General features: G+C 39.1%; 1 protein-coding gene across 6 annotated transcripts in view; it reads left to right on the forward strand.

Annotated features, from left to right (window-relative positions):
• The window catches only part of kita (KIT proto-oncogene, receptor tyrosine kinase a), a 28,714-nt gene extending 19,471 nt beyond the window's left edge, over window positions 1–9,243 (forward strand). For 5 of the 6 annotated variants that reach the window (XM_047801846.1, XM_047801848.1, XM_047801847.1 and 2 more), the window contains exons 17-21: window positions 2,153–2,275; window positions 2,620–2,731; window positions 3,985–4,084; window positions 5,499–5,604; window positions 5,717–9,243. In XM_047801846.1, coding sequence (XP_047657802.1) covers window positions 2,153–2,275; window positions 2,620–2,731; window positions 3,985–4,084; window positions 5,499–5,604; window positions 5,717–5,890 — 615 coding nt within the window. In that variant the 3' untranslated portion in view covers window positions 5,891–9,243. Of the gene's footprint in view, window positions 1–2,152; window positions 2,276–2,619; window positions 2,732–3,984; window positions 4,089–5,498; window positions 5,605–5,716 lie in introns of those variants that run through there. The other variant, XM_047801851.1, reaches the window with a different exon arrangement.
• Window positions 9,244–12,500: the final 3,257 nt, after the last annotated feature.

Below are 12,500 nucleotides of genomic sequence, written 5' to 3' on the forward strand. Positions count from 1 at the left end.
TCTTTTTTCTCTTCTCTTCTCTTTTCTTCTTTTTTCTCCTCTCCTCTCTTCTCTTGGCTCCTCTCCTCTTTTCTACTGTTCTCTTCTCTTCTTCTCCTCTTCTCTTCTCTCTTCTCCTCTTTTCTACCGTTCTCTTCTCTTCTTCTTTTCTTCTCTTCTCTCTTCTCCTCTTTTCTACTGTTCTCTTCTGTTCTCTTCTCTTCTCTTCTTTTCTTTTCTCATCTCTTTTCTTCTTTTTTCTACTTTTTCTCTTCTCTTCTTCTCCTCTCCTCTCCTCTTTTCTTCTCTTCTCTTCTCTTTACTTCTCTTCTCTTCACTTCTCTTTTCTCCTCTCCGCTTTCCTACTGTTCTCTTCTCCTCTCTTCTCTTCTCTTCTCCTCTTTTTCTTCTCTTCTATTCTCTTCTCTTTTCTTTTCTCATCTCTCTCCTTCTTTTTTCTCCTCTCTTCTCTCCTCTTTTCTACCGTTCTCTTCTCTTTTCTTCTCCTTCCTTCTCTTCTCTTCTCTTCTTCTCTTCTCATCTCTTTTCTTCTTTTTTCTCTGCTCTCTCTTCTCTTTTCTCCTTTCCTCTTTTCTACTGTTTTCTTCACTTCTATGTCAGCTACAGTAGTACCTGCTGTCACGACCCCTCCAATAGTAGAAACACAATACTTTAGGTCCTCTTGTATGAATCTCGGGGATCACTATTCAGAATGTCCAGTCGTGGTTCAGTTTACCATTGTCTGACCATATGTCTACAGGCATGCATGCGCACACACACACACACACACACACACGCACACACACACACACACACACACACACACACACAGGTTGACGATCGGCCTATTCTTCAGTAAAGTCATTATGAAAACAACTGACTGAATGGTGTTTATTGAAATAAGAACTTGCACATTCAAATGGTCTTTGAGAATATTTTTAGGGCAAACAAATCAGCTATTGCTGCAGAACCTAAAACGTGTTTGATGATTGTATAAACCTTACATTGTATAAACCTTATGACTGTATAAACCTCATACAGCTCCAGGGTCTCAGCATGTTAAATGTTTGGACTTGGGCTCTTCGGAGAATTTGAAAAGAATTTTGGCTTCTCTGTGACTGCCCTTTGAGAACAACCTGTTGTTTTTCCTGGAGAACTCTTTAAGGATGCATTTATACTGAAGTACATGTGCCAGTTATATTTAAGAAGTTGAGCAGGTTTAGTTTGGACACACCGCCAGTGGGAGTATTCTGTTCCTACAGTTCATGTGCGCTCAGTACTGAGATATCCGATTCTACAACTGCAGTAAATGGACAATATTCAGCGTTCACAAGGTACATAGGTGGATATACAGGAAACATTATTTATTCCTGTCGTCCCAGCCATCCAAAAACAATCACTTGCATATAATTACTTGTCTTAAAGCCCAAATAAACCTAAGTAAAAGAAATGATATAGTTACAATACCATGCGGTACAAAAAGAAGGGAACGATTATAACGTTTGCACTAATAGGGTAATATACAAATGTGAAGCACGCAGCATTCAAATAGGTGTCTGATACATAGACAATATATAATGAGGCTAATAGTCATAAATAGTCCCAGTTCTAATTTAGCAGTCTGGGATCCTCAGACCTTAATTGGCTGAATCCCTAAAAAAATGACTTTGATAGAACAAAATATTGTAAATCCTATACCGAAATAAAAAATTAGTTGTTTGCAACCTTGTCCGTAGATGTTATCATTCTGAATCATCAATTAAATGCATCATTTTAACATCACTTCCTCATTATAAGCATTTTAGCTCAAAGCACAGAAAGTTGTGTCGGTTGTTTTTTAATATCAATACATGCAAATCAGTCGTGCGTAACCATCAGCTTACGTCGGTTAAGTTTAACCATTAGACCGATTAAAAGTGGATAAACATCTCTGCAATCAAGCTAGAATTATTTGTGTAAGTTCGCACACAAAGTCAAAATACTTCCAAGTATTTCAGAAGCACTACTCAAACACATGACATACTGTAGTAGCTCTGTGCTAATGAGAACACAGTCTGACATGTTGTTCATGCTATTTAAAACATCTTCTGGAATGTTTCCCAAATCTGTATTGACGTTCCCGTGTGCGTGTGTGTGTGTGTGTGTGTGTGTGTGTGTGTGTGTGTGTGTTCAGTGTATTCACAGAGACCTGGCAGCCAGAAACATCCTCCTCACACAAGGTAGAGTGGCCAAAATCTGCGACTTTGGACTTGCCCGTGACATCACTACCGACTCCAACTATGTGGTTAAGGGAAATGTACGTTGATCCTCAGAAACTAAATTAAATGATTATTCAGCTTTAACTAGTCATTACATGTCTGGTACTGAAGAAGAAAAAAAAAGACTCACCATGAACGAGCAAAGTGAGGAGTAAAATCTTAAATAGACCAGAATGTTAACACTAAATTTTGAAAAGAATTCTCATGCTGTGGTCTGATGAATATCTGAGCTTGGTTTTGGGTACGTGTGTTATATATTACCGCATGCACAATTATGTACAAAGCTGAACCTAAGGAGACTAGATATTTATTGGGAGTTAAAACCTTTACTTGTGAATGAGCTGGGAAAATAACAACATTCTAACGGATCTGTCTCATGCAGGCGCGTCTGCCGGTGAAGTGGATGTCTCCTGAGAGTATCTTTGAGTGTGTGTATACGTTCGAAAGCGATGTCTGGTCTTATGGCATCTTGCTGTGGGAGATCTTCTCTCTTGGTAGGTTTTACATCAACCCATATGTGAATTAACAAGCAGGATTTTAAAAGCAATGCATTGTTAAAGATTGGAAATAGTAACAATATGCATTCGAAATAAACACAGGCATAGTTGTCTAATTAACTCAGCCTGAGCAAACAGCAAATGTGTGCCTTTTCCTTTTGACTGGTGAGATTAGCTGGTGAGAACCTCGGGTCACGGGGAGCCTGTGCCTATCTCAGGCGTCATCGGGCATCGAGGCAGGATACACCCTGGACGGAGTGCCAACCCATCACAGGGCACACACACACTCTCATTCACTCACACACTCACACACTACAGACAATTTTCCAGACATGCCAATCAACCTACCATGCATGTCTTTGGACCGGGGGAGGAAACCGGAGTACCCGGAGGAAACCCCCGAGGCACGGGGAGAACATGCAAACTCCACACACACAAGGGGAATGCGGGAATCAAACCCCGACCCTGGAGGTGTGAGGAAAACATGCTACCCACTAAGCCACCGTGCTCCCACTGCAAAGAACATCTGTCAGTAAAATGAAAGGATAGTACTGGTTGTTTTGAGGATACAAATTGTTTTGTACACCCATATTCAAGGCTGAACATAAATCAGGAGGTGTTTTAACCATGATCGTGCCAAAAGTAACACCGGCGTTATGTTCGTGGTTGTTGTTTTGTGGAGAGTAAAAAGTAAAAGGTTAGTATTTACTACAATCAGTCTCGAGCTCTGTGGATCTTCACCTGATAAATATTTTTGAAAGTATTTGTAACTAGGGAGAGCACGGTGGCTTAGTGGTTAGCACGTTTGTCTCACACCTCCAGGGTCGGGGTTCGATTCCCGCCTCCGCCTTGTGTGTGTGGAGTTTGCATGTTCTCCCCGTGCCTCGGGGGTTTCCTCCGGGTACTCCGGTTTCCTCCCCCGGTCCAAAGACATGCATGGTAGGTTGATTGGCATCTCTGGAAAATTGTCCGTAGTGTGTGAGTGAATGAGAGTGTGTGTGTGTGCCCTGCGATGAATTGGCACTCCGTCCAGGGTGTATCCTGCCTCGATGCCCGATGACGCCTGAGATGAATGAGTATTTGTAACTCTCCTAAATGTCTGTAAGGGAACAGCAGTAATCAGTCACATCATTAAATCTCATGTTTAATGGCTTCTCAGCACTTTTCTGTCAATGTTTCAAAAGTTTCAAAAAGCTATAGCTGGATTATCGGAGTAGACCTTAACTATGAACAAATGTTTGTATATTCAGGGAGCAGTCCTTATCCAGGTGTACCTGTAGACTCCAAATTCTACAAGATGATCAAGGAAGGATACCGAATGGATTCACCTGAGTTTGCTCCATCTGACATGTAAGTGTGTGTCTATATATATATATCTGGATGTGTGTTGTAGCATGGCATAGAGAAGCAGACCTGCACTTTGGAGAGGCAAGATGGCAAGATAGTATGGGTTAAGTAATGATTAAATCACAAATATTGTAATGCCAGTCTGTTACAGTAGAAAAAGTCTTTATTTGTCACATATACATTACAGCACAGTGAAATTCCTCTACAGCTTCACAGGAATCCGAGCTTGTTAGGTCAGGAAGAGTTCATGGCTTTGCTCAAGAGCCCAACAGATTGGCAAGTGCTGGGACTTGAACCCACAACCTTCTAATCAGTAACTGTTGAGCCAATGTGTAGAATAATCCATCAATTTTTATGCTGCCTGATGGGAAGCGGTGTCACTGTTTAAACCCTGAAGGTTATTATTATCTTCTTGTTATTTACACTGCTAAAAAAGACTGTAGCATGTAAAAATATCTTATTTTTATATTTAAAAAAATTCTTCGGTGTAAGATTATTACAGTACTTTATTAATCCCCAAATTGAAATCCGCATACAGATATATCTTTATTTTGGTATGGATTAAGTATTGCTGTTAAAAGAAGCTTTTATTTGTTACAGATACATTACAGCAAATGCTTGAAATTCTTTATTCACGTATCTAGCTTGTTAGGTTCGAACCATTCATTAAACCAAATATAAGATTATTACACCTATTTCTAGGCATATTTTACTATTTTTAAGCTTTACATTTCTCAACAAATTCTTTTGTTAATGTTTATTAATTTATAGAAAGAGGCCAAATTATCTAGGATAAAAAAAAACTTTAAGCTTGAAATGTTATAAGATATTTAAGATAAGATAAGGTAAGATAAGATAAGATAAGGCAAGATAAGATAAGATAAGGTAAGTTAAGATAAGATACGGTAAAATAAGATAAGATAAATTAAGGTAAGATAAGGTAAGATAAGGTAAGATAAGATAAGATAAGATAAGGTAAGATAAGGCAGATAAGGCAAGATAAGGTAAGATAAGGTAAGATAAGATAAGATAAGATAAGGCAAGATAAGGCAGATAAGGCAAGATAAGGTAAGATAAGGTAAGATAAGATAAGGTAAGATAAGGCAAGATAAGGTAAGATAAGATAAGGTAAGTTAAGATAAGATAAGATAAGGCAAGATAAGATAAGGTAAGATAAGATAAGGCAAGATAAGATAAGATCCTGAAGGTAATTCTTTAAGTATGCCTAGAAATAGGATTAATAATCTTGTGTTTGGATTACGGTAACCTTATAATAAGAAATAGGTAGAAGTTAAATAGTGAAATTTGACTAGATTTAAGACATTGTCACTTACAGTACTTAGCTGTACTTTTTTGCACCCCACATATAATATGTGTGTCATGTATGTTTATAATATGTGCCTTTTTTATGATTTAGGTATGAAATCATGCAGTCGTGTTGGGATGCAGACCCTTCCAGGAGACCCTCATTTGGCAAGATAGTGGAGAAGGTTGAACAACAAATCTCAGACAGCACCAAACATGTATGCCATTTATTTATGTTTATACACACACAGCCATCTTTAGTATTCTGTTCTGTTTTGTTAACTTTTCTAAAGCATATCTAATCATTTTCCATCTTCTTCCCTTCCGTAGATCTATCTGAACTTCAGCTCTAGGTTGCCGGTAGTCACAAGTCTCCGCGAGGAGCCATTTTCTCACTCCTCACGCCGTAATTCAGGAAGCGGTCACAGCACTCCCAGTCTGCCTCTACTGTCCAGTGACAATGTTTTTTTGGAGGAAGCAGCTCCCAGGCAGCCACGAGCTTAAAGATAAATTAATTAATTAAAAAAAAACTCATTAAAATGCTGTACGAAGACTGTAAACCTTTCAGACAAACCATGGCTGAGTGAAACCCTGGAACAGTCACTATGGCAGAAAGACATCACATCATCGTCCTACTCTCTTCCTATTACTGATATACACAGGGGATGATGTACAGAATACTTCCTCTCTTTTCTTATTGCTTCAGGATCATGTGACATGGGACAATAGGATGTGCAAGTTTTAGGCAGAGCTTTACTTTATCCTGTTTGCTGATATTCCAGTATGGTTGCACATTACCTTAGTTTCTGCACAACAGGCCTAACCCGGTCCTTTGTGGTACGATTTTTAACTCTGCATGGGTACTGGAGAACAAAGTTGATCGTATATCAGGCTTCATTTTCATGATCATAGCATATACACGTAAACATGCGTTTAAAACCTTTTCATATGTTTTTCCATGACCGTCCGCACACAAGGCGTAGAGGAGCACAAAAGTGTTACAGATGCTGGAAATACAAGTGTGTACTGTACATTAATTTATTTATTTTTTTGCATGCCAACGATCCACTCTCACTTACGGGATGTAACCGGGCTAATTCAGAGATGAAACGTGTGGGGCAAATACACACCAATTTGTGAGAAATCTGCATCTTAGTGGCAGCAATGAACACATTTTTACACCAGAATAGATTCCCACTAGAGCTAGTTTTGAATTTCACATCCATCCAACCCACCTCATGTTCATATATAAACAGAAACAGTACACAAGCGTAAAGGAACTGCCTTGCACCCGACCGAATATACCAGGTTTGGTATTTTGTCACCCAATTTAACAATTGCATTGACAAAATATAGCGCTTTTGGTCAATACAAATGATCATGAAAGCATTTTGAAGTCTGAAATATGATCAATCACTATTTTGGATGTAGATTCTCTTTCTTTTTTTTTTAGCAGTTATACATACATACATATATATATATATATATCCTGGTAAGTCGTTCTTTTTGAAAGCACATCGGTATTGTGTTTGGTCTAATAAGTTTAGGCAGCTTCGGGACAGTTTAATACAGATACACTGCCTCAGTATTATTCATTCATTTGCTGACTGAGTTTAGTTTAAACACCATACTGTACTTATATCGCTTATATTCAAAGGAAAGCTTGAGGTGATGTGTGTGTCATTTTCTTCTGGTTTCTCTGGTATGGTAGCTGCAATGAGTACAAGAACCTGACAGCTACATACAGGCTATTTTCTGTTTTTTTATGTAGTTATTAATCATAGATTTTGTTTCTGATTTTTCCTGTTGTGACAGTACTTTTTATTCACCCGTTCATTTTAATTTTCAGGGATCAATTTGCGTCGCATCTCAAAGCGTCGAAGTGCAAACAACGAGCTTTCTGGGCTGAATAATATTTCAGCTTTAAAGATCAGTATTATGGTTGGTTATGTGTACGCTTGTTATGTGAAGGATTTTGTCTAGTACTGTGTGAAACTTTGAAAAGCAAATTTAACAGGCTTCCCAAATGCAAACCAGCAAAGTCGTTCAGCTTCAGAATGACTTGGTCTAAAAAAAAAAAAAAAAAAAAAAAGCAATTTTACAGCAATTCACTTTCTCCTGTCGTCTTTACGTAGACACGGTTCGGATCAGTGAATCTTTCGCATCTCACATGTACTTTTGTCTGAGGTTTAGGTGAACTGCCTAGACTTAGGATCAGTTGAAGAGTTCAGTAGCATTTGAAACATTGCAAACTTTGTGAGGAACAGAGAAACGTCTCAAGAGACTTCGGTTTAACATTTTAAAATGTTGAGTAATATGTTTTTGTAGATATGTACATTTTTATTGAAGCTTGTTCGTATAAAGATATGTATATCATCCTTTCTGTACACGTTACCTTTTTTTTTGTCATTACATTCAGTATACGGAAAAATAAGCGTTGCAGAGAATATTCACTCAAGCTTAGGACGTATGAGTTATGGGTTAGAAGATGCGTCAGAAACGTCATTATTTTACGTCGTTCTCAGCAAACACCAACGCTTTCTGTAAAAAACAAAACAAAACAAAAAAAAAACAACTGTCGTGCCTCACAGGAAACAAAAATTTTCAAATTCTGCTCCTTTGCTGTTGAGAAAAGAGCCAATCGAAAGCTACCGCTCTTCTGGGGGCCAATGGGTGCACGCTCTCCATAGGAACAGCCAATCGGCAAAATCTCGGTAGATCCGCCAGCGGAGGGGTAGCTGCTCTGAGGGAGAGCATTCTCATTTCTGCCAATTGGGAAAAGAGCAGCCGTGCATTAGAGACAGAGACGGAGAGTTCGTTGGAATCCTAAGTCTATGAGCAACAGACTGAGTGATTCAGATCATGCCAGGTAGACCAAGTTGTAACATCAGTACTCAGGCACCCATCAGTAGCTGATTTCCCAGCTCTCTTTCTGTTCTTTGTGTCCAGCTGCTTCCTCCAGCGGAAGTGTCACTTCCAGAGCACTTCAGTTGGGGAGATCCCATCCGCTCTCTATCCCACCTTCACCGCTTCCCTCTTACCCTCTTCCCACACTGCGACATTGTTCTGAGGGGCATCTGTCTGCACTTTGTATGAGTGTGTGTGTGTGTGTATGTGTGTCTGTGCGCAGGCGTGTGTGTATGTGTGTTAACTGTAGCATAATGCAGGTCATTTTGCTGGTAAGACACCAGAGTACCGATGAGCTATCATTTCTACAGCTTGTCACATGTAATACACTGTATACCATAACCCGGCTTCCGGCTGCCAGGTTTGTGGACATGATACCACTCCTGTGCTTTTGCTTGCTCTATAGTAATATGTGTAAATGATGTAATGTCACTATTTTTAGGGCAATGTGGTACGATCATGCTAGTGCTGTAAACATTTAAGTGCAACTCTTTTTTTTGTGTGTGTGGTTTTCATACTATTTAATATATACTTTACATATCCATTGCATACTGTACATGTTACTCTACTAGCTCCACTCATTGACTGTGTGTATGCAATAAGGTCCTTAAATAACTGGTGGCTTAATTGCAGCCTAGCAAATGTGCAAATTTATTCACATTTGATACACCTAATATACGGTATATTAGTATTGAACATCTAATCCACGTCATGACATGGTAATAACTATATGATAATGCATGGATAATCTAAGTAGGTCTGGTTTTTGGACAAATAACTGGAGTTTTTTTTTTCTTTGTCCCTTAAAGAGAAGGTTTGTTCTGTTCATTGCATCATTGTATATTTATTTTAAAGTTTTTATTTTGCAAACCACTGAAATTGTTTTATTGTGTAAGACTTGTCATGTCTGGTTATTATATACTGTAAATAAACCATTGAAACATAAATGATTTAGTTTCGTATGGGCTTTTTATGGATTTTGTACAATTTTATAAGCAAGTAAACAACAGTCTAATATTTTTTAGGCTCGGTTATAATAAAGTGGGGAAAATTAAAACACATATAAAACAAGCAAAGTCATCTTTGACTCTCAACTTTTTTTATTTTTCATTTTCCTAAAAGAAGGAAAGAATAAGGAGCCTTTATTGGTCACAAATACAAATATAAAAAGTTTTTGGTTAATGGTATCCCAATTTTGTATCCTAGTGAACTAGTGTTAATGTATTCATGGAAAGAGACTTAACCTCCTACGACCTGGTGTTCACATACTGTACGTGGACATCACTGCATCTAAAATGCAAGGCCAAACCAAAGCTCGGGTCTTAGGAGGTTCAAGCACTTTTGTACATTGCGCTGTATAAGGGCATCTGGCAAATGCTGTAAAGGTAAATGGAAATGGAAATGGAAATATTGCCAGAAATCTGTTTGACCATCATACCCATGTTGAACATCCCATTCCAGATGTAGTCCCCATTCACTCTTCTGTGAAGTTGTTCCACTAGATGTTGGAGTGTTTCTGTGGGGATCGGTGATCAGCTACAAGAGCATTAGTGAGATTAGGGTGAGGAGGTCTGTGTACCAGTTCATCCCAAAAGTGTTCAATAGGGTTGAGTCAGAGTCAAGGTTCAGTGCAGGACACTCGAGTTCTTCACCTCTAACCTTAACACCCCATGTCTTCATGGATCTCGCTTTGTACGCAGGGCATTGTCATACTGGAACAGCAAAGAAAAACTTTACTTCTACAGCATAACTTTCTATACACCTTTGTGACAACAGTTTAGGGAAGGACAAAATATGGGTTTGTGAGTTGGATTTCCAAATACATATGGCATTATAGAGTACATTTAAATTGACTGGGTCAGAATTTAGGTTCATTTATATGATACCCATGGACCCAACAATGGTAGCATGTTGCTGATATAATGCTCAGCCTTTATCAGTTAGCCACCACTGCCCTAGAATAATTCAGTTTATCCACAGATGCATAGGATTTGCCTAGACCCCAACTTGAGAAGGAAAGGACAAGTGGATGACATTCTCTAGACAAACTCTCTCGGCCGACAGGTTATTTCAGCCTTTCTAACACTTAAAGTCTAACACCTGTAAGTCCATAAGCTCATGAGGAAATGGCTTACTTTGGATGTCAACAAATTACTGATGTTCTCAGGCCACTAGGATTGGCAATGTTTACTGTATAGAACAGGGGTGTCAAACTCTGGCCCAAATTTGGCCCGCGGTGTAATTATATTTGGCCCGCGAGATCATATCAGATGTGCATTACAGCTGGCTAGCCGCATGCTCCGCTAATACTACAAATCCCAGAATGCCTTGCCACTGTATTGACGCGTAGTCACGAACAGCAAGCGCCCCTCATTCTCTGTTGACGGTCGTTAACAACCATGTTACAGTCACATTGGGCAAATTAATTCACCCTCCACAAAAATGGCCAAATGAAAGATGGACAATAGGAACTTTCAAGACAGGAGGGAGGCAGATTATCTGTTCACGAATATAAAGGACAGACCTGTTTGTCTTGTATGCTGACGGAGCTAACGTGTCTGTAACGAAAGGATATAACATAAGAAAGGAAACATTATGAGAAGTATAAGGACCTGGACGTAAAGCAGAAGCTCCAGAAGGTGGAGGAGATGGAAAAAAGTCTGGTTTCCCGACAGACTATGTTCATGAAAGCAGGTCCTATGTACCATGGGGATGGTGAGAGAATCAGGTCATGGGAGCACCAAGCCATTCCAGTCAGAAATTGATTGACGGTGTGTGACAGAGTCGTTTGAGCTAACTTGTGGAAATGTCAGCAGATGCAACTCAGGTTAGCTAAAACCCACAGAGTTCCAACAGCTCCATAAGTACAAGAATACATTCACCATAGCCTTAAGATAATAGGAGATGAGAAGATGAGAGGCTTATGCTTTAAAGGACAGGATACCAGGAACTCAAAGCATAATCACAAGCAAGTTAAAGAAGCATGAATGTATTTATAGTAAATATTATCTAATAGGTATATAAACACACTAGAGAAAATTCAGGCGTTAGGTACCACCTCTGGTGCTTACAAGGGTAACTGAAAATATCCATGTAGATGATAGTACAGTGGCTGTGCTGTCCTTGCCACAGGATATAAATGACTGATTCCCTGACATGAACTAGTGTCTTCCTGCCTTGTTCCTCAAACAGGGTCTTAATCCATTATAACAACTTTGTTTATCCCAGCGTTAAACATAAACTCATGCCCATGCATGTTTTGTATTTATAATGTTCAAACGTTATTATATGCTCACCTAATAACCCACAGAGTGTTCTCCACTTCATCAAAACATTCCTTTAGAATGTCACCCCAAATGTGATTAACATTATGTACAGTTTTATCCATATGGCTGGAAATTTATGACATTGTTTCGAATAGTTGGACACATGAAGCTTGTTATTTGTGTTTATATTTTATATTTTGATTACACACAACTTAAGAGTTGTGTCTTGAACAGAAGAGCGTGTATGTGTGTGCCCTGCGATGGGTCGGCACTCCGTCCAGGGCATGGGCGTAAATCCCGTGGGGGACGGAGGGGACATAAGAGGCCCCACCCACCCCCACCCCAAAATCCGAGGATTGTACCCACCAAAAGGTCAGGTGTGTGGCTACGGCTCAGTTAATGATGAACTCCATTAAGTAGGGTATTTTATTCACTTTAAATAAAGCGATTCTCTTTAATGTAGTTGATGCAGATTCATTCATAAATTAGTTGTGGCAAAAATGCTGATTACTGATATAATTTTACATGAATCTGCTATATTAGCGATTAAAATCTTACTTATCTAGTTAAGGTTAGCTTGTTTACAATAGCTTGTTGCATAGTGCACTGCAACTAAAATAGCTTGCTGCATAGTGCACTGCAACTAAAATAGCTTGCTGCATAGTGCACTGCAACTAAAATAGCTTGCTGCATAGTGCACTGCAACTAAAAAACTTTGTTTTTCACTGTGGGGACATATCTTTATACTGTATGTACAATTTGACTGTATTATTTGTGTCCCCCCCTTCAAAAATAGCTCATGAGAAATTTAATATTTATTGTCCCCCCCGTACTGTTAAATGAAATTTACGCCCATGGTCCAGGGTGTATCCTGCCTTCATGCCCGATGACGCCTGAGATAGGCACAGGATAAGCGGTAGAAAATGAATGAATGTATGAAT

Source organism: Tachysurus fulvidraco, chromosome 16, assembly GCF_022655615.1.
Source record: "Tachysurus fulvidraco isolate hzauxx_2018 chromosome 16, HZAU_PFXX_2.0, whole genome shotgun sequence".
NCBI classification, from domain to species: Eukaryota; Metazoa; Chordata; class Actinopteri; order Siluriformes; family Bagridae; genus Tachysurus; species Tachysurus fulvidraco.